At 44.5% G+C, this 21,230-nt stretch overlaps 2 protein-coding genes across 5 annotated transcripts; both read left to right on the top strand.

Annotated features, from left to right (window-relative positions):
- The first annotated feature begins 6,542 nt into the window (after positions 1 to 6,542).
- ALDOB (aldolase, fructose-bisphosphate B) lies at positions 6,543 to 16,713 on the top strand. Of its 3 annotated transcripts, none has more exons than XM_071731058.1 (10): positions 6,670 to 6,755; positions 8,237 to 8,312; positions 13,207 to 13,328; positions 13,624 to 13,835; positions 14,340 to 14,394; positions 14,548 to 14,708; positions 14,918 to 15,001; positions 15,478 to 15,652; positions 15,799 to 15,998; positions 16,222 to 16,713. In XM_071731058.1, the coding sequence occupies exons 3-10, from the start codon at positions 13,217 to 13,219 to the stop codon at positions 16,315 to 16,317; spliced, it is 1,095 nt and encodes a 364-aa protein (XP_071587159.1). In that variant the 5' UTR covers positions 6,670 to 6,755; positions 8,237 to 8,312; positions 13,207 to 13,216; the 3' UTR covers positions 16,318 to 16,713. The 3 variants fall into 3 exon arrangements, with proteins under 3 accessions (XP_071587158.1, XP_071587159.1, XP_071587160.1); XM_071731059.1 differs by having other exon boundaries at positions 6,699 to 6,755; positions 8,237 to 8,308; XM_071731057.1 differs by lacking the exon at positions 8,237 to 8,312 and having other exon boundaries at positions 6,543 to 6,755.
- A 2,154-nt stretch (positions 16,714 to 18,867) lies between these two features.
- On the top strand, positions 18,868 to 21,230 carry MRPL50 (mitochondrial ribosomal protein L50). 2 transcript variants are annotated; one of them, XM_071730804.1, is made up of 2 exons: positions 18,868 to 19,119; positions 20,735 to 21,230. In XM_071730804.1, exons 1-2 carry the CDS (start codon positions 18,902 to 18,904, stop codon positions 21,123 to 21,125), a joined length of 609 nt encoding a protein of 202 aa, XP_071586905.1. In that variant the 5' UTR covers positions 18,868 to 18,901; the 3' UTR covers positions 21,126 to 21,230. The 2 variants fall into 2 exon arrangements, with proteins under 2 accessions (XP_071586905.1, XP_071586906.1); XM_071730805.1 differs by having other exon boundaries at positions 19,031 to 19,180.

The raw sequence follows: 21,230 nt of genomic DNA, 5'->3' as shown, positions 1-21,230 counted from the left end.
CTGTTGCTATGTCTTTCTGTATGTCCCTGTTTGCTTTCCTGACTGGCAAGTCCATCTCTTTCCTTGCTATATTTGACTAAGGAGGATAATTCTGTGTTCATGCATCTGCCTGCATCTGCATGGATGTAAAAATTTGGAACCTACAACAGTTCAGGTTGGAAAGTATTTCTGAAGGTCCCTGGTCCAATTGCCCATTCAAAGCAGGTCTTACTAGACCAGATTGCTCAGGCCCTTCTCTAATCCAGTACTGAGGCATTTTAGTGGGACACTGAGATTAACCCTTATGTGCTGGAATTTAACCTTAATGTACTTTCCTATAGAAAGGATATATATCTCACAAAATAGAAAAAGTAATTTTATGTGGGAGACACTAGTAGTTACAAAGACGCAGTTTTTTCCCAAAGCTAAGGGGTTTTTTGTTTTATTTCTACACCAGCTTTAGAGATGTCATATTCAATTTCAGCAGATGGCAAGATCCAACATATGGTTCTGAATGATCTTCAGTATAACATCTGTCAAAAATGCATATAGAATTAGATACTCCATGGTCTGTGCTTCACTGCATGTGTCTCTGTTGCTAGAGTAACTTCATTTCCACAAACTATTTGTCCTGACAGCTCACATTTTGAGAGAATCTGCCCCATCAGCCACTTTATTCATCCATCTGTAGGCTCAGCAGTATCTATGTCCATTACCAGTGCCACATTCCCAAGATTTTTAAATGCTGCAGAAGAAAAGCACTGTTACATTTTCTTGTCCTGTTAGTAAGCCTCTGGCCCACTGTATCTCAGTACCTACTTTCTCTTTGAATTCTTGCCATGGTGCCCAGTATTCCTCCAGCAGTGCAGAATCTGCACCTCCTATGGTCTTTTCAGCCTACTAGTCCACCTTAGACATCTGTTGTAGTTAGTATTTTGCAAGTTGTTTGCCAATGCTAACGTGTACCCTTGACAGGCTTGAGAAGTGGGCTCATGCAAACTGCATGAAGTTCAACAAGGCCAAGTGCTCAGTTCTGCACCTGGGCCGAGGCAATCCCATGCACCAATACAGGTTGGGAGGAGAAAGGATGGAGGAGAGTCCTGAGGAGAAGGACTTAGGAATGGGGGTGATTCAGAAGCTTAACATGAGCCACCAATGTGTGCCTGCAGCTCAGAAAGCCAACTGGGTCATGGGCTGCATCAAAAGAAGCACATACAGTGGCTGAGGGAGAGGATTCTCCCTCTCTGCTCTGCTCTTGTGAGACCCCACCTGGAGTACTGTGTCCAGTTCTGGAGTCCCCCACATAAGAAGGACACAGAACTCTGGAACATGACCAGATGAGAGCCACTAAAATGATCAGAGGGATGGAGCAACTCCCCTATGAACACAGGCTGAGGAAGTTGGGGTTGTTGAGCCCAAAGATGGCTGTTGGAGAAAAGGAAGCTTTGAGGTGACCTTATAGCAACCTTCCAATATCTGAAGGTGGCCTGCAAGAAAGTTGGGGAAGGGGTTTTGACATGGGTATGTAGTGAGAGGAAAAGGGGAAATGATTTAAAGCCTGAGGAGGGGAGATTTAGGTTAGACATTAGGAAGACATTCTTTGAGGGTGGTGACACTGAACAGGCTGCCCAGGGAACTTGTGGCTGCCCCCTCCCTGGAAGTGTTCAAGGCCAGGTTGGATGGAGACTTGAGCAACCCGGTCTGGTGGGAGGTGTCCCTCCCCATACAGGGGGGTTGGAACTCGATGATCTTTAAGGTCCCTTCCAACCCAAACCATTCTATGATTCTATGCAGCACCTAAATGTGCTTTCTGGGGGGATTATGTGCTGCCTAGATAAGCAGGTAATGAACAGTTAAGTTTCTCTCATCAAAGCAGCCATTTGTTTGCCTACTCACTTTTTAAAAAACACAATGTCAACAGAAAAGCACAAAGACAGGTGTCATTACTGCATTTACCTTCATGTCCTGTCACAGTTGTTTTGCCCAGTCCAGAAAGGTTGCCACTGGCAGCCTGACTTAAAGGCTAAAATTATTATTAAGGTTTTGATAAAAATAATGTTAATGCTTGCTGGTTTTTTCATTCTTAGTCATGGTGTTTGTTGCAGCCCAGCTTTAAGACACAAAGCATGAAGAGCAAACAAACCCTCCCTGTGCAACCCCCCTCAGTTCTCATGGGGTCCCTACTCAGTTCTGCCCAACACCCTCCATGCCCTCCCTGACTTGCATGTCTGCTGACCATGCTGTGGAGCCACATACACAGGTGATTTCTTTCAGCAAGGTTAAAGGCCAGGCTCTCTGCAGAGGGGTGAGGGCTGTGGGTGAATAGGGAAAACAAGCCACTTAATAAACAATACCTCTGATTAGATAGGGATGAACAAGCTGGACTTTGAGACACTTATGCAAGACTGCAGAGTACAGAAAACAGGAAACATGCAGCACGGTGTGGAGAGGGGAGGAGGAGGCAGGATCCACTCTGATGATCTGGTCTGGTTAGACTTTAACCCCGTCACGCAGGCAGCAGTGTCCTGGGGCACACAAAGCCACATGTTTTTCATGTGGATGCATATTATACTCAGACATTCTTCCAACTTCAAATGTTTTTTTCCATTCCACACACAAAAGTGTTGCTAAGATTAGTGGTACTTCACTGAAGTGCAGAGGGAAGCTTTAACTTTTTCATATTTCTCTTGGTGACCATGTAATGTCTGAAATTCTTTCATCTTTCTTTCTCAGATGTACTACAGTTTATGTCTCTTCCCATTCACTTTATTAGCATGAAAGTAAAGGCAAAATCAGTATAAAAATGATATGGCTAAAAACCTGCAGGGAAAAAAACACTCATCATCCTGAAGAAATATAAGCAACTCTAAAAAATTTAACCATTTTAAAAATTTACCCAAAATTTAAGCCAGGCTTTCAATTGATTTTAAAGTAATCCATCCACAGTCTTCACTCAAAATTTTGATGCAGGACTGACATACCCTTTGACAGAAAGGTTGAATATAACAAGGACAGCAAATAAAATAATTTCTACTATAAAAATCCCGTACTTGTATTGTCAAACTCAAGAAAAAAACCCCACAAATGAAGTCTTAAGTTACAACCAAGCCATCTGAAAAGACAGCTCATAGTTGTCTTTAATATTTTTAAATTTATATTTTTATCAACTTTTGTATGGTAATTTTGAATGGAAAAGCCATCATCAGAAGCCATTGAAGCACAAAATTCACCTTCTCTCCCATAAGCTTGTGAGAGAAAATCCTTTATGTTTTCCTTTTAGTGTTACCCATCTCTTCCTATAGCTGATGACCATTTTCTTTTTCCATGCTATTAAAGGCACAACAGTGAACATTTAGGCTCTCTTACTACTTAAGCATCTTGTTGGCAGTGATGTTGCAGAGATTTGAGTAAGCTATAAAGATTTTTATCTTTCAAGACTCTGTATATTAGTTTCCTCATTAAGAAGGAAAAAAGCCATAGTTCATACAGAAAAAACTTCATTCCCTGTGTTTAGTAAGGTATGGATTTAACTAATCAATTCTCATAGCCCCAAAACATTCAAAAAATAGTTAGGAATCCTTCCTCTATTAAATTATTTTTCTCTTCAGTAAAAAAGTGGATCTGCAGTCACTACTGTAGTCTGTACCAATAACTGAGAGTACTTGTTCTTTAGCTCTGCTGCCCCTTACCCCTTCCCACTTCCCTGTCCTTATCCTCAGCCTGCAATCTTTGCAGTACTTCCCATGCCAGAGGCAGAGGAGGGCAAGGAACAACAGGGAGGGGAGAAGAGCTGGTGCATCCTCAGGCACAGAAATCCCATGGGAAACCCTGCCTGCATGGCCAGCCCTACAAAGTACAGGAGAAGATAAACCCCACATACCATTAATATGAGTGGCAACACGAAGGACAGTGGATGCCAGAAAATTACTTGCTGTTTCATGCTGTTACTGAGTGACTTTGTCACAAAGCTTTCTGTACCCTTTAATATTAATCTGCATGATTTCTGTCTCTTTTTGCCTCCTGTCTCCTGTTTTCCTGAAGCCCCCATGCCTGCCTCCTTACTGTCATCTTTTCCCCTGAACACATATTCCACCAAGTCTTCGGTGTTCCTCTCATTGCATGCATCATGCTGTCCATAGCCAAAAATTTCACAGGCTATGTGAAACTTTCACAGGGGAGTAATGTCAAAGTAACTGTAAAAGTAAATCACTGTGAAAGTAATGTTTAGATGTAGTCACCCCAACCCAGAGTGCTCACCCCTGCAGACAGCCTCTTGCCAGCTACAGGCCTATGGCTGCATTACATTACTCTGAAAAGGGCTTAAAGAAAAGAAATAATTCCAAAAGTAGCTGGGTTGCTGGAAAGCTGAGCTGGCAATACTGTGAGTTCAAACATTGACACAGTGAAACAGGTGTGTAACCTGGATAATAAACAAGTTTGCCATAGAATAATTAGTACAGGCAAAGACTTGATTTTTTTTAATAGGGCAGGTGTGCTGCTTGTGTGAATGCAAGTACACTGCATTCTTCTCAGAATACAGACTTATTTCTGTTACTCTTTAAGGACACATGATACCACTATATATATAATCTTTAGAAATGTAATTATCACCAAATTCTGATTACACAGCTCTGATGATGAAAGTATGTAGTCTTCAGCATCTTTTTAACATTGCTGCATTGCACAGTCAGTGTCACGGTTCTGCATGTACTGAACCTTACGGTGACATTATCTGGCTTGATCGCTTGTTCCATATTCTTGCTTGAAAAAGCTTCCATTCCTCAGCTAAATGAAAAAGTTAACCAGGATATCCATTCTCTTTTTTTTTCTCATCAGTCTACACAATGTCTACTAGGGCTTGTAATCTTTGTGCTTGATATTAGCTCAGAAGCACTAGAAGGGCACATACTAGTTATTAGCCACCTGGAAACACATAAATATTTTTTTGGAAGACTTAAGAGTGCAAGGTGGTCTGAAGTGGTTTCTAAGTGTCAGACAGTATTTTTCTCAAGAAGACTTCCCTCAGGTTTTCTCTCATAGTCTGTCAGACTGTATCAGAAATGACAGTGGGAAAAAACCCTTCCATGTACTTTCCTACCTGTGACAGCTTCTATTGAGACCAGGACTGACACGGTTTAAACTCTGATTTTCTCTGTGGCCCTGAAGAAGACTTTTAGTGTGTCATCTTCCTGGTTTCAAGAGAGTATTAGAAAATATATTTAATTACAAAAGAGCTGGTTTTGGTGCAGAAACTTCAGCACACCATAGGGTTCCTTTTCCTGCTAGGACATGAGAAATGGAAGACAAAGTAAGCATTGTTCCACAGCATTCTTCAGTAAAAAGATAGGTCTCAGGCAGGGGAATATTAAAGAGGACAGAAGAATGCAAGCACGAGGCTTTAATTTAGAATGTATCCTCAGCTTTGTATCATCTTTCTCTGCTGACAGTCAGAGTTCTGCTCCTGGCAGCATGGAAGGTGTTAAAAGATTTCCTACAGGCATTGATCCTGGCATGTAGATATAGAGGAGACAGGCTCAAGGAGGAAGTGCCCTCATGAAGACAGTGTTGTTCTGAGAGAGGGCAAATCAGATATCTCACTGTGTCCATGTAAAGGCTAAAGGTGTCACTACATGAGCCAAAAAAAATGGTGAAACTACGTCATTCTTCAGGCAAACATTGGGGCTTTGTGGCAAAGACATATTTATGTTCAAGGTCGCAGAGCTGCTTGTTTCTGAGCGTGTGATGTTTGCCTGTGTTGTACTTCCATCCACAAGTAGGGACCTGCAGTGGGAGGGGGGGGGGAGAATATTTTTTAAAAAAATCAAATCTACCTGGATTTATGAATAGCTATAGTGTGATTTCATATAAACCAGAATGCTGATACTCAACATAAAGCTCAGTAGAGCATTAGTGTTTTTAACAGAAAAATTTTGCTTAAGCAACCAAGAAATTTGTATGCCATTGTAATATGGATAGGTGTTCCAACGGGATTTGTATGGAAAATTTGGCTTGCACTTGTGCATCTCAGTGTACAAGTATTTCTTCTGATAACTATCATTCTCATACTGACACTGCATTAAAGGAAATCAGAACTTGCAACTTCAATAAACCTAATACTGTAACATATTGCCTTTCTATTTACTAACTGGAAATGGAAAATGTGTTTCTGTGCTAAATTTTCAAGCAAGGAAAATCAGTGTAACACTTATGAAGCCACAAAAATGGTAGTAACTCATGTCACTATGACCTGTTGCAATGTTTCTACATTTTGTTCTACATTGTTCTCTACCTTTCCTTTGTGCACTGTGTAGTTTCCTAAATAAATCTTCCAGAAGGTCAAACCCTAAACTCCAAGTTTTGCCCAAGATCTCTTCAAACAACCTCTGTAGTTCCTCTTGTAGTTCTTTTCAGTCTGTTTTAGAAAGAGAAGGAATAATGTGAAGAAGATGGAAAAAACATTTCAGTTCCACTGCCTCATGAATAGCCTTATATATTCAGGGAGGAGAAAGGGGAGGAACCAAAGGAGTGGAACTAGGACTCATTGGCTGTGTGTTGTTGTGGGCTGACAGCCAATACCAAGTTTGAGCAATATCACCTCCCCAGCCAGCTTCAGGGGGAGGGAAGGAAGGAGTGGAGAAAAAAAAAAAAAAGAAAGAAAACCAACACCCACCACTGGCAAGAATGTTATAAAAGCCATTGATTCGAAGGACTCAGTCTCTTCACCTACAACCACCTCAGCGGAAGCTTGTAGAAGAAGAGGCACTGTCCACAAACAAGTAAGTATAATAATATTATTTCTAAATGGTAAGGGTAACATGTATTTCAGTAGCTGTTTAAAGAGGGCTCAATGGGTTGGGTTTTGTTTTATTTTTTGTTCCAGCAACAGATTGCAAGAAATAAACCATTCTGCAGTGATCTTCCAGTGTTAGCCATTTGCTGCTAACACTGGCTTCCTAACTTAGTCACTAAAAACTGAAGTAAGTGAAACCTTAGGTTAAGGGGACTAGAGCAATACCATACCTGCATCACTTTCTGCTGCTTTGTTTTGATTGTGCTGCTTTATGATTGTGGAATATATAAATTTATCTACTGCAAGAAGAGAGAGTGACTGGAGCATGCAGCTGGTTCTTGCCAACACCAGTGCTGACAGAGTGTAATTATGTGTGTTCCCTGTGCAGCTTCTTCTGAAGTATTAGTGCTGTATTACAGTGTGGATAAGATTCTTTGGCAGGTGGAATGTAAGGTAGTTTGCACTGCAGGAAACTGAACACCTGGCTTGGGAGGTAACCTTTCCAGTTGTGACCAGCCAGATTCAGGAAACTGCTCAACAAATTCACTGAGTCTGTCGTCCTACATCACTTTCTCAGCTGCTCCATGTGCCTAGTTCCCAGAGCTATTTAGCCCACTCAAAATCCTCACAGCTTCCCCAGACTCCCCAGATGGTTGTACAGAAGCTGAATTTTCCTCTAAGTCTGGCAGCTCTTTTTTACCTTCTATGAAAAGAGTCAAGCCCTGGCAGAGAAGCAGCTTCACCCAAACTTTGCTCTTCGAAGAAACCAGTTTCTTGCCATCTCAGCCATCTCTAACCATCATGAGTGGTCAAGGAGTGCTCCAATGAGGGATGAAAGGGGGGGTACCTTTGCCCAGGGCTTCACTATAGCTCTGATGCTAATGTGGGAATCAGGACAGGGAACTGCAGTTCTCTCCTCTCATCCACTTGAGAGAAGATGCTGAAGAAAGGTTCCTAGACAGAGCATGAAGATGGAAAAAAAATGTGTTCATACCCTTATAAGAGAAAGCAAGACCCAACCAGTCAATTTACCTTCTTATATGACCCGAATGACCTATAAAAATAGTAAAATTAGCATGTCAGTCAAAAATATCTGCTGCTTTTTGTAAGTGACAGAGTATCTCTTCTTGTCCTATACCTTTGACACTTTTAGAACCCAGAAATGAAACATTTTCCTGCACTGAAACCTTTACTGCACTGCAAAGATAAAGGGAGAAACAACCTGTTTTTCCCTCAGAGCTCTTTCAGACATACAGAAAGCACTGCTTCCACTTCATCTCTCTAAAACAAGTACTCACACAAAGCCACAGAGTAGTTAAGGAGCTCTCTAGTACAATCTCCTGTTCAAAAGCAGGGTTAGACACAAGGCTGCTTACAGCTTTATTCAGGTGGGTGGGACACCACAACTGCTTGGTTGTCTTAATAGTCAAAAAACAGTTCTTCATGTCCAGTCTGAATCTCTCTTAGTTTCAGATTGTGTCTCTCACCCTCCTGTCACTTGCTGCTGGAAAAGTCTGGCTCTGCCTGGATCATCATTCTGTAGGTATGAGGGCTGCCAAGAGATGCCCCTGCAGCCATCTCTGCTCAGGGCTGAACTTGACCCAGCCGGGCAGCCTTCTCCTCACAGAGCAAGTGCTTCAGCCCCTGACCTTCTTGGTGGCGTCTGCTGAACTCACTCCAGTAATGTCTTTCCTCTACTATAAGAGCCCCAACACTGGATGCAGTTCCCAGATGTGATCCAAAGAGTGCTAAGCAGAGGGGGATCTTCCCTGTCCACCACTGGCTTTCTGAGTAGGACACCTGCTCACACAGGATGCTGCTGACCCTTTTGCTGGCCTCAGCTCAGCCAGCTGCCTGACTGGGCATTAGGCCTTTTGCAAAGAGTTGCTTCGCTGTCCCCAGGTGGGATCACAGCCAGGGCTCTGCCCCCTGCACAGCGGCTGAGCATTTGTCCTGGCTGAACTTCATGGTGCTACTTTTGCTCTTTCCCACTCCCCATTGCAGGGTCCTCTGGATGACTGCTCAGCCATTAAGTGTATGAGCCAGCTGGGTATCATCTCTACATCATCTCTCTACAACTCCCTGAAAGGAGGTTGGAGCCAGGGGGGTGTCGGTCTCTTCTCCCAAGTTGCTACTAGTAAGACAAGAGGGCATGGACTTAAGCTCTGCCAGGGGATTTTTAGGTTAGATACTAGGAAAAAATTCTTTACAGAGAGGGTGATCAGGCATTGGAATGGGCTGCCCAGGGAGGTGGTAGATTCTCTGTCCCTGAAGATTTTTAAAAAGAGACTGATGTGGCACTCAGTGCCATGGTCTGGTAACCACAGTGGCAGTGGATTGAGCACTTGAGGTTCTCAGATGATTTCCTTTCCAACACAGATGATTCTGTGATTCTGTGATCTGCAGGATGGATAAGAATGTGCTCTGTCAGCAGGACAGAGCCAGGCTTGCCCAGATGTTCAGTGTTCAAGTAATCAGGATTCCTTAGAAATAGTTTTTAATGGGGCTCAAGAGAGAAGTGAGGCCTGTTCACAGCAAGGAGAATATAAGGTGCATAGCTCATTATGTGTCTGTCTTTCTTAAGCACACAAGTGTAAATGAGGAGTGAATCCATTAGGGTCAGCTCTGTGCCTCCATATGATGGGCTAAATTTCTGAATGCTTTTCACTTTCCCTATTGACTGTATTTATCTGTTTATACATGCAACTTTTGCCTCTTCAAACCTGCTATTTGGAAGCAGAATCTCTTCTGTGAACTGTGTAACAACATGCACATGTGGTTTGTACTACTGTCAGATGATATTGAAGGGCTGTGTTTTCTAATAACCAAATAGGAAAAGCTGCATGCGTGGCATACAAACTGCATTTTGAGTTTGGTCCTGCAAGTTTGGAACCAATAGAAGTATAGAAGAAGGTAATGAAGACATTCAAGAGAAAAACTTAGATATTCTAATCCAGTCCTTTCCTGTCTGCAAATGAGGACTGATGTGAGATTTTCTGTAAGACTGCAAAATGCCAGCCACTCAAGGTGGCTGGAAAAAAAAGACACCAATGAAGTTTTAATGGTTCTAAGACCCGAAGCGGAACATAACAGTTTGTTTCTTCTGGTATTTGTCTTGCCCATGCCCTTTGGTCCTCACTATTAATATTCACAGGATGCAGTGCTTGTGCTGATGTTCATGAAGATAGTCCCCCTGCAGTTCTCCATTATGGTAACTGAGAAAAATTTGAGACTTCAGCAGTACAATAGTTGCTTTTACAATGGTGCTCTCCCCATTCTTGCCCCCCTCCCCCTCCAGCTGGTCACAGGCTGGGGGTTGAGCAAAGAACTTCGCTTGTTTAAGGAGCTGCTGAAGCCTGATAAAATTCTCAAGGTAGCCATAAAGCTGGGTTTATTTTGTTCATTCTGTGAGGCTTTTGGTTTTTCTTCCACTTTTAAAAAATATTATGTAAGCAGTTACCACAAAAAGAATACAATTGTCTCCCTACAATGTCAAATCAGTGTGAGATCACTTGAGCTTGTGACACTACAATACTACACCACAGCTTTAAGTTGGTAAATAAAATTAAACAAGAAAAATGTTAGTGGTGGGACAACTGATAGATACTGTTGTTGCAAACACAGTAGAGATTTGAGACAGTAGAGATTTTAGATTTTTCCTGCCTGGACAAGTTGTCAAACAAACAAAACAGAGTAATAGGGCAAGTAGGCTTATTTCTGGAATGATGAATGAAATGAGCTGTGCAGCTTTGCCAGACTGGTTCCAACCATTTTTCCTCAGGACCTGTAAAGTGACATGTCTGTCTCTTTTAGGGGGGGACATTTATGGTTTTGTGGATGTGCAGTGGACTTACTCTTTACAAGCCATCTCCATGAACTGTTACTGAAGTGTCTCCACTCTCCTTTAAATACTCAGAAGTACCTCACAGCACAGACACTTTTCTGAATTGAGCAGGGAACATCCTCTGATTATGGTCCTCATCCTCTGAATCACAGAAAAATAAAGTTCTAAATCAAGGGTCTTTGAACACTCTGGATCTTAGAGATACCATTAACTTTCTAAGTGTTCTTTTGTGCTCATTTCTTTACCATTTCAGTTAGTAATTATTTGTTCTTGTAGGTCAGCAAGATAGCTGGGAACCACTTACTAGTCTTACAGATCATTTTGGGCAGCCTTTTCACAGATACACACAGTCAAAGAGATACATGGGTAGAAACTGGAAATCATGTGCTGTCTTCCAGTTGGTCATTGCTGAACTACACTGTATATAGTTCAGTCACTCAGAGAACACAGTTGGGTCAGCAGAGTCTCAGCATTATCCACTGAAAACTCATATTTACATGTTTTGGCAATTTGCTTTTCAGTCTGGTTTTGAGTGATAACTGTCCTTTTGTTATCTTTATGCAGACAGTGGAAACAAGCAAGATACAACAGACATTAGGCTCACTGCTTATTGCATTGCTGGAGAGAGAGTATACCCATAATAATAGCATAAATAGAATGATTTATGATCTTGTAAGTCAGCTAGCTGGATTAAAGATTATCTGGATACAGCTACTTGAGCTGCAACCCTGAAATCCCGTTACTGATTTAGCAATTCATTAGCTTTGACCTTGGACAAGATCACAGTCTTGCCAGATCACAATTTTCCAGTCTTTCCCACAGAGACTGTGAACTACTGGACTGATTCCACATCACTTAGGCACAGCAATTTATTTAACAGTGCTATGGTTTTGACTGAAGCACTTACAACACAAGCTGCTATTGCAGTGAGCAAGATAACAATCCTGTTTCCTATTTCTAAGAGACACATCAGACACAGAAACCGGGTGAGACACAAAGAGGGTTACAGAGGGCAGTATGTTAGTTATGCCTTAGTTATGCCATAGTCTTGCAAGTTCTTTTAGGTGGACCAAACAGGGTAAGAGCTGGGAGGGATGCAGCTGTAGTCACAGCAAGGCAGGTCAGTATTTAGAAAAAATAATTCCTCATGCGTTCCTTCAGAATCCCTCTAAATGGAGAATGAGTTACCCCTGATAAGTTGTATAGGATTAATTCTTGTTGCAGCTCACAAAAAGGTAAAGCAGACACATGGACACTGCATCTGATTGGTCTGTACCAGTAGACAACCCCATCTGAGTCTTGCATAAAAACATTACCAGTACCGAAAAACCTTCCTCTATAAATCAGAGACACAGATTTATAGTTGTCATAGTACTGAGATAATAGTTGTTAGAAAAATTTGGCACCACTTGGCATGGTGCACAGAACTTTGTTGGCATCTACCCTATCATGAGTAACAGCCAGACCTGTGAACTTTTCTCCCCAGTACACCCTTCAGCAGGGAGGTCATGACAAGGATTTCCTGACAGCATAATATCTGTGTGCAGCAGAAGAGGATGGAGGACCTGGATGGATACATGCCTGTGTGGGGAGATGTATTTGCTGGCCATCTCTGGCACACCGTGAAATGGGAAATGGCACGTGCTCATTTTCCTCTAAGGCTGAGTTTGAGGACAGAAAATACAGATGCTGTCCAAAGGACTGCTTCTCTGGAAGAAAGCTTGTTATCATAGATATTCTGTGCTGTTTTTAATGATTAATGTCATGGATTTACCACCTGCCAATAAAAACATGTTTTGCTTGAGCTATACTTTTTGATAAGTTAAGGGAAGGGAGTCTTTATGTCTCAAGCTCATAGACTTGTATGCACAGGGGAGTAATTTGGACAATTCAAATGACCTGAGAAACTGAATAATTTAATGCAATATAATCAAAACTTCAATAAGATCAAACGTTTTGTCATAACAAGACAGAACTGGATTTCAGGTGGTGGGTGACTGCAGCTGGTATGCTTTTGCCGTAGCTGAAAAGGCAGACATGGATAGTCAATCCTTCAAAACCCCAGGTCTTAGAGTTAAGCAATGCAGTGGAGTTCTAAAAGCAGCATGGAGAGGAGAGAATTACAAAGCAAGACAGGACATGGAAAGGTAACTAGACAAAGCAGCAAATAGTGCCAACACAGGACAGGGCAAGGGAGAGAGTCACTCTAGGAAAAGTCTGAAGGTAAGCAATCTGGCAACTCCCATTCTTCTAAGTAGAAGAAATTTGCTGTCTGTAATTTGCATAGTTGTTAGCTTGGTGGATGCTTTTATGGCAGGCTGACCTTCCTTTACATTCTGAGTAGAGCCATATAAAATGCAGAGTCTTTCTCACTTCCGTTCTGGAAGGGTGTGTTAGGATATGGCTCTTGCATTTCTCTCTTCTGGTTTTGACAGACACACCAAGCCAGAGTGTATTTCTGCACATGTGCTTATGGTAACACGGACCGGACAAGCATTGACAGCCCTCAAATAGAAACATCCACATGGTACCTCTGGTTCACAGTTTGTGTTTACAGTCTCCCCCAGCTTGTAACAGTAATTCTTTTCCACAGATCAGTCAAGATGACCCATCAGTTCCCAGCACTGTCTGCAGAGCAGAAGAAAGCTCTGGCAGACATTGCTCAGAGGATTGTGGCTTCAGGGAAGGGGATCCTAGCTGCAGATGAATCAGTTGGTGAGTTCTGGATATCAATCAATGAGCAGTACCCAAGGTTCTTCTTTTCAATTTGTTTCATCTTTGAAATCAGTGGAGTAAATAAAAAGCACTTTAAATCTTCACTGAGCAGGAACAACCTGGCCAGGATGGGCTGTACCTGTTGCAACAAAAGCTGACAAACTGTGGGTTGAGAATTGAAGCTCTGAAGCCCTAGATTTGTTTGTTACTAGGAAGCCCTAGGTTTGTTACTAGATACTGGGACCAGGAGGCCAGCCAAGCCTCATATCTGCCTGACCTCTGTCCACTTTGCTAGGTACCATGGCCAACAGGCTGCAGAGGATCAATGTGGAGAACACCGAGGAGAATCGCCGGGCTTTTCGAGAGATCCTCTTCACTTCAGATGCTTCCATCAGCCAGAGCATTGGGGGAGTGATCCTGTTCCATGAGACTCTCTATCAGAAGGACAGCACTGGAAAGCCATTTACAGCTCTCATCAAAGAAAAAGGCATTGTGATAGGGATAAAAGTGAGTCTCTGTACATGCCTGGCTGGCAGCATGCTCCAAACCCTATTTCCAGGGATTAACATATATGGAGCTGCATGCTCGCTTGGCAAACACTTTTTTTTCATCCGTTTTGTGCTTGGTTTTAAAATCACTAGAGGATCTTTGCCACCATTCTTTGCCTTGCTTTTATACAGCTAACCAGGAGCACATTGGCATTTGATGCAAAACTTTTCATCATCTATTCATCATTCACTGCAATCAAATCATTTCTTGCAGTAATCTAAATCCAGTCCTTTCTGCATTTCACTGAGCTCTTGAGCCATTCCCTGAAGCCATCTACAAACTGCCCCTCCTTCTTATCCAGTTCACTTCTCTTCTGCTCTGCTCCAACAATTCCCTTCTTGGCAGTCTTAGTGCATTCAGCTCTATACTTGACCCAGTCAGTTGGCAAAGACAGGTAAGAAGATGAGGATGAGACTGATCTTCACCCTTCTGTAACCTTTCCCATTTTTCTGGTCTCCACAGCTGGATAAAGGTGCAGCACCCCTTGCTGGAACAAATGGAGAAACCACCATCCAAGGTAAGGAGGGATCTAAGGAGCCTCAGCTGTGACTGGTGCAGCAAAAGCCATGTGGTGACTCACCGGAGTCACATCCTTGGCGGGTGTCACAGCACTTTTTCAGAGCTATGTCCTGAAGAACTGCTCACAGTGAAGCCGTTTTTCCTTCTGCAGGGCTTGATGGACTGGCTGAGCGCTGTGCCCAGTACAAGAAAGATGGTGTGGACTTTGGCAAGTGGCGTGCAGTGCTGAAGATCACCAGCACAACACCCTCTGAACTCGCCATCCAAGAGAATGCCAATGCATTGGCTCGCTATGCCAGCATCTGCCAGCAGGTATCTACCCTCCAGAAACCTTTTCTGAGATACTGTAGCCCCTTCTCACTGTTGCCTGTCATAACATGCTAGTGAACTTCAAAGGCAGATCTCTGTAAGGCTTTTGGGAAAGATGAAGGGCAGTGAAACAACACAGAATACTACCAAATCCAGAATAGACAAGAAGGACAGTTTGTCTTCCCAAAGACATCATTGTTTCCTTTTCTCAGAATGGCTTGGTGCCCATTGTGGAGCCAGAAGTCTTGCCTGATGGAGACCATGATCTCCAGCGCTGCCAGTACGTCTCAGAAAAGGTAAGACATTCCTGTCCCTCTCCTCCACTTCACAAATCAGTAGCTAATTTTATACAGAGTGCCTTCCCAAATCACAAAGATCTGTGACCAAGAAGCACTTCATAACTAAAATCACTAAAATGAGTTGTTCGTGATAAAGCAATGAGTTAATAGTGACTGTGAGAGTAGAACCCATCCTTTTAGATTTACACTCAAGCCACTAACATAAACATTCTTGATCTCAAAAAGATGAATTGGGAGCAAAACCATTTACCCTGTTTCAGTACCTCAGTTTGCAGGGACAAATCCAGTATGTATGAAGAGTGGTATTCTGGTCATGGCAAAAGCAGTGGTATCCCTGGAGCTGCCACCCCTGTGATAAATTTCACAAGAAAGTTCATTTTTATCTTCTCACACTCCCAAGGACTAAGCTGTCTTTGTACAGCAGTCTGAGGTGAAGATTTTAGCAGAGTTCTGCATTCAGTCCTGTTTTTCAGGTTCTGGCTGCTGTCTACAAGGCCTTGAGTGATCATCATGTGTACCTGGAAGGGACACTGCTGAAACCCAACATGGTGATGGCTGGGCACTCCTGCCCCAAGAAGTACACCCCTCAGGATGTAGCTGTAGCAACTGTCACTACTCTTCTCCGCACTGTTCCTGCTGCTGTTCCTGGTGATTCCTGGTTCATTCCTATGTACCCACCCACACTGTCACTCCTGCTCCTACATCTGACACTCTCACCCCTCTGGCATGTAAAGGTCAGGGACAGAGGTGGCTGGAGCTCTTCATTTCTATGGCTCATAGCCTCTTTTTTGCAGGAATCTGCTTCTTGTCTGGAGGTCAGAGTGAAGAGGAGGCTTCTGTCAACCTGAATGCCATGAATCAGTTACCTGTGGCTAAGCCTTGGAAACTGACCTTCTCATATGGCAGAGCCCTGCAAGCCTCTGCCCTGGCAGCATGGCTGGGCAAGAGTGAAAACAAGAAGGCTGCACAGGAGGCTTTCCGCAAGCGGGCACAGGTACGGGGACTGCCCTGGGGCAGAGAAGAGCAGAGCTGCTCAAGCAGGCTGGGAGAAGGGTTGTCACCTTCCTGAGGCTCCTCTTGTTACCATCTCTCCTGGTGCCTCACATTCTTCATGTTACTCTGCTATTTTTGCCTTGCTTGGTTATTCCTTCTGTCTTTCTACCTCTCTTTCTTACTCTGAGCTAACTGCTTTCCCTTCCTTTTTGTTTTGTTTTCAGATTAACAGTTTGGCTTGCAGAGGACAATATGTCACCTCTGGGAAGACTGATGCAGCTGCTACCCAGTCACTTTTCACTGCCTGCTACACCTACTAAAAGAGCAGGGACCTTCCTGTGTCCTGACTCTCTTCACAAGGTTGAATATGTTCAGAAATGAAAGAAAATCTAATTCTCCTTACCCTAAATAAAACTGGGTTAAAATGGATCAGCTTCCTCTCCACCCTTCACTCCCACAATTTACCAAGGGGATATTCTTGTTTCATTTGCACAGTCCAAGGACGGGGATATTCTTTCCATACTATAAACAGTAGCTGTTAATAGCTCATGAATCTACTCTCCCTCTGGTTTAAGATTGGTCCCCAGACAGATTAAGTAGTTCCCCAGCTATTAAAATACATACCTTTGCCTGTTACCATATTTCTCAGCCAAAATTCTGATACAAAACCTGATTGTGTCTTCAATCATAAGAATAAAACAATAATTGAAAGTTAATTTCTATCTCACAGTTCTTAATTCTGTATAAACTTTGCAGTTCCTTTCATGGATCTGAGATCTTCAGTACCCTGTGCAAAGGTTAAGTCACAAAGCATCACTCCTGATGAGCTTGGGGAACCCTGAGGAGATCAAAAGGAAATAATCCAATAGCAGCTGGAGAGGTTTATCCTTCTGACCCATGCCTGACAGGCACAGAAAATTTGAGAGATACATATGGTGAGCACTGCAAGGGACTCAGGCCACAGATAAATAACACTATGTCCAGAAGCTTCTTTGTCTCTGAAGAATCCCAGTTGATAGGGAAAGGTTGGTATACCCCAAGTTAGTGTTGCACAGGTTGCGTTAGAGCTGTGTAAAGACGTTTTCCAAAGCACTCTTACAATGGCATTTTCCACAATAATTAACATAAAACACACAGGAAGCCAACCTGGACCACAGTTTGACCTTTGGTACATTGCTGTGTAGCAGTTAAGAGCTGTAAGCTTTGTTAGCTAATGCACAATTAGGCAGTTGTTCTGGGAAACGAAAGGCATAAATGGGAAAAACAGCAGACCTGAAGTTACACAATAACATCTGCCCAGCAACACGTTTCACCAATCACCTTGCAACACCTTAGAGCAGCAAAGACCACACACAGCCCAAGAGAAACCCTGCTCTACATTCAGGGCTGCCTGGGACCGGGTCTGAGCAGCTGGAGCACCTATCCCTAGGGGCTGCTCTTCCCAGCCACAGGCTGTCACCTTTCCTGCCAGCAAGGAGGGGCAAACAGAGACCATCATCACCCTGCACCTCCTCCTGTTCTTAGCGTTAGGAACCATTTTTTCACACAGGCATTAAACAGCCAAACTCCTTCTCACTGGTCCAGTATTTGGACAATTTGTGCATGCATTTAGTTTGTCCCAACCTTGCTGTGAATGAAGAGGAAGCCAGAAAAAGCATTCCAGAGGCTTACCATAGTCAGGAGCAACACTTCTCTTTGGGTTCAGTTGTGGTCCTGTAGGTGTCCATGTTCAAACAAATGTCTGCTCCTGAGAAGTGTCCTACTGACTGACCCACATAGACTGCTTCTCTTAAAAAGAAGAGTGTAAGAAGTGTTCCCCACAGCTGGGAAAAGAAACCTCACACAGTACAAAACTAAAGCTGTAGCTTTGCCGGATAACTCCTGATACTTTGGTGGCCATCTGTCACTGATGTTGTGCCTGATGCTGCTGCCCCCGGCCCCTTGCACTGCTCTTTGACAGAGGTGTTTGTGGCTGGGGAAGGCAGACACCTACTGACCAAACCACCATGAATCTATACACATCAAAGTGTACAGATTAACTGTTATTTCTTGCTCTGAAAGATGAACATCCTTTTAAAAAACAGGAATAGTGATATTCTCATACAATTGCAGACCTGGATCAGAGGTCCTGCGGACCCCTGGAAGTGCTCACACCCCCAAGAATGTCCAGAGACAGCTGCCAGGAATCTTTGACTGGCAAAACCACACAGCAATCACATAAACTGTAGCAGGTGACAACGTATGTGTCTACCTTATGTTGTTTTATTCACACATTCTCTGTTGCCAAACCTCGCACACCCCCCAGACTGCTGGCACGGCCTGTGTGGGTGCATGAGGCTGCTGAGGACATGGCTCAGGGACTGAGGGACAGTGGAGTCTGAGGGGGCTGAGGGGAGAAATGGGGCTGAGGGACGGAGGGGGCTGAAGGGGCTGGTGGGCATGAAGGGGACTGAAGGGGATAAAGGAAACGAGCGGTGAGGGGGATGGGGGGCAGCGAGGGGGGTGAAGGGACTGAGGGGGCTGAGGGAGATGGAGGGAGATGAAGGGGGATGAGGGGAATGAGGGAGATGAGGGAGATGAAGGGGGTGAGGAGGATGAAGGGGATGAGGGACAGAGGGGGCTGCTGGGAATGAAGGGGACTGAGGGGGATAAGGGGGCTGAAGGGGTTGAGGGAGATGAAGGGGCTGAGGGGGATAAGGGGGCTGAGAGGGATAAGGGGGCTGAAGGGGTTGAGGGAGATGAAGGGGATGAGGGGGGTAAGGGGAATGAGGGGGATGAGCGGGTGATGGTGGGGAGGGGGATGAGGGAGATGAGGGGAATGAGGGGGGTAAGGGGGATGAGGGGTTGAGACGGTGAGAAGGATGGGGGGTGAGAGGGATGAGGGGGTGAGAGGGATGAGGGAGTATGAAGGGACTGAGGTGGTGGCGAGCGCGGCTGTTGCGCGGGCGCCCGTCAACACTCCGGGCGCCCTCGGCCCGGCGGGACTACAACTCCCGTGAGGCAATGCGAGGGGAGTCGAGAAACGGAAGTTTGTCATCTCACGTGCTTTCGGGAAGGACGTTCCCCTCACTCCCTCAAGATGGCGGTGGTGCCCGCCCTACGGCTGGCGGCCCAGCGGCTGGGTGTGGGTCTGGGTTCGGGTCTGGGTTCTCCGCCGCGCAGGGCCCTTTGGGACGGCCTGAGGTAACGGTGGGGAAGGGGGTGGCTGCGACGGGCGGACAGGCGCTGGCGGCTCTCGGCCTCTTTCCCCGCCGCCTCCTGCCCTGGGCCTGCCCTGCGTTCTGTCTCGCAGGGGCTGGGAGAGCGGCGGCCCAGTCAGACTTTCAGGGCTTGGTTTTCGTGCACCAGAGCCCGATGGGTCGCGGCCTCGGGTCCTGCCCCTGCTGCCCGGTTTGGGTGCCCTGCAGGCGTTATCTGCATCGGTGAGGGGACTTGCTGAGTGCCGGGAAAGAGTGGTTTCACAGGGAAGTATGGCATCGGGAATGAAGAGTCGTCGTTTCTTGTAACTTTAGAGGGGAAATTGTTGCCCCAGGTGTAGTTTTTTCACCCGGTGTGCATAGAGCCATTCAGCACAGAGTAGTTTGAGCAGGTTGGTGTTTTTTGATACTGGTCCTTTTTTTTGTTGTCTGCAGAGCAGCTACCGGGAGCACAACAGCAGGCAGCCGGGAGACAGGCAGGGTTTTAGGTACAAATAAAAACAAAGAACAAATTATAACAAAATACGTGATTGGTTAATGATGATTCACCACTCTGCACTATACATATGAATCTAACCTCCTATTAACACCAGATTAGCACACTCATAAAGGAAATGCTGTGAAGTGGCACCAGGGATGGGTTAGACTAAATAATAGGAAGAATTTCTTTACTGAGAGACTGCCAGGGACAATCCCTGTTAAGTATTTAAATACTTTACAGGCGAGGCACTTCAGTGGGCATGGTGATACAGACATTGATAAATCTATTTATTTTATTGGGGGAAGATGTTGACGGTTGGACACCGTGATCTTAGATGTCCTTTCCAACTGTGACAATTCTGTGATTATGATTTTGTGATTATTCACAAAGGGGATGATTCTTAGCATTAAAATTAGCTAAGGTAACTGGAGGTTGTACCTTCATCTTGTCAGCTGCCACTAAATTCTTACCCAGTGCTGCCCAGTGTTTTATCCTATTACCAGTCGTGCTTCTACACAGTGTCCTACAGATACAGCCTTGTACATTCAGCCCTAGTGACCCGTGGTTCCTGTTGTAGTGTTTTCAAAACAGACATCACAGTGGCCACTCGCTCACTTAGTGAATCTTAGCTCTGCCTGCTGACATCAAAACCATACTTGTGCAGCTGCCTGGATTGTGGCACATGAGCAAGTCAGATAACTTGAAGTAGGCTTTAATTTTCTATTCAAAAGTAGTGATATTTGTCTTCTGTGTTTGTGAGCACTGATTTTTATCTTTAGCAGTGGTTATTGTCTGTTACCTGTTGGGTTTTTTCTCCCCCAAAGCAGGCTAGCAAATGGAGCTGTAATGGGAAAGCGAGGCTGTTTATTAAAATGTAATTAAAATTAAGTTTACATTCAGACCAGTGGAATAATCTGGGAAGATGATTGCTCTGTGCTGAGCAGCACTTGGGGGAGCAGCACCTCATGTTCTGCAGGCCAGGTTGAGTCAAATATTAAAAGACTGAATAGGAATGTGCTCTGACCCCAGGCTGGAAACACTTCTGTTTGTGTCCAACAGGAAGAAGGAAAAAGAAGAAGCAGAAAAAGCAGTTGCTGAAGAGAAAAAGGAGCCCCCCAGGCTGGTGTGTCCCCCACCACCCAGCAGGAGCTATCTTCCCCCAGCAGACTTGCAGAGCCGCCTCCAGTCCCATGTCAGGGAGGTGTTTGGCCCATCACTCCCTGAGCAGTGGCAGCAGGCACCCCTTGATGACTTAAGGCTGAAGTACCACCTCCTGTCCCAGCTTGCAGCAGAGCTGGGCCACGCTGTCCCCAACTCACAGCTCCACCTGATGCGCAGTGCTGGGGATGTCCTGGATTTCTACAGCACTCCTGTGAAGGACACCTCCAAGTTGGATGAACTGTGTGCAGCAAAGCTGCCCCACAACCTGAAGATCATGCGGAAGCAGTGAGGCACCACCAAGCAGTGTGTTGGTTTTGCCTTTCCTGAGGCACGGCCACCAGGTGGTAGCAACCAGATATATGAATGTCACTAATTAAAAGTTTGTTTAATTGTC

Source organism: Heliangelus exortis, chromosome Z (genome assembly GCF_036169615.1).
Source record: "Heliangelus exortis chromosome Z, bHelExo1.hap1, whole genome shotgun sequence".
Taxonomy (NCBI): domain Eukaryota; kingdom Metazoa; phylum Chordata; class Aves; order Apodiformes; family Trochilidae; genus Heliangelus; species Heliangelus exortis.
The sequence above is the reverse complement of the archived record's forward strand: the minus strand, read 5'-3'. Positions and strand labels throughout refer to the sequence as shown.

Bases quoted from the DNA above. Each gene is read 5' to 3' on its own strand.
- MRPL50 (XM_071730804.1), top strand. From the start codon at position 18,902: ATGAAGGGACTGAGGTGGTGGCGAGCGCGGCTGTTGCGCGGGCGCCCG. The intron at 19,120-20,734 runs GTGTGGGTCTGG...TGTGTCCAACAG, and splicing joins GCTGGCGGCCCAGCGGCTGG to GAAGAAGGAAAAAGAAGAAG.
- ALDOB (XM_071731057.1), top strand. From the start codon at position 13,217: ATGACCCATCAGTTCCCAGCACTGTCTGCAGAGCAGAAGAAAGCTCTG. The intron at 13,836-14,339 runs GTGAGTCTCTGT...TGGTCTCCACAG, and splicing joins GCATTGTGATAGGGATAAAA to CTGGATAAAGGTGCAGCACC. The intron at 15,653-15,798 runs GTGATTCCTGGT...TCTTTTTTGCAG, and splicing joins TGTTCCTGCTGCTGTTCCTG to GAATCTGCTTCTTGTCTGGA.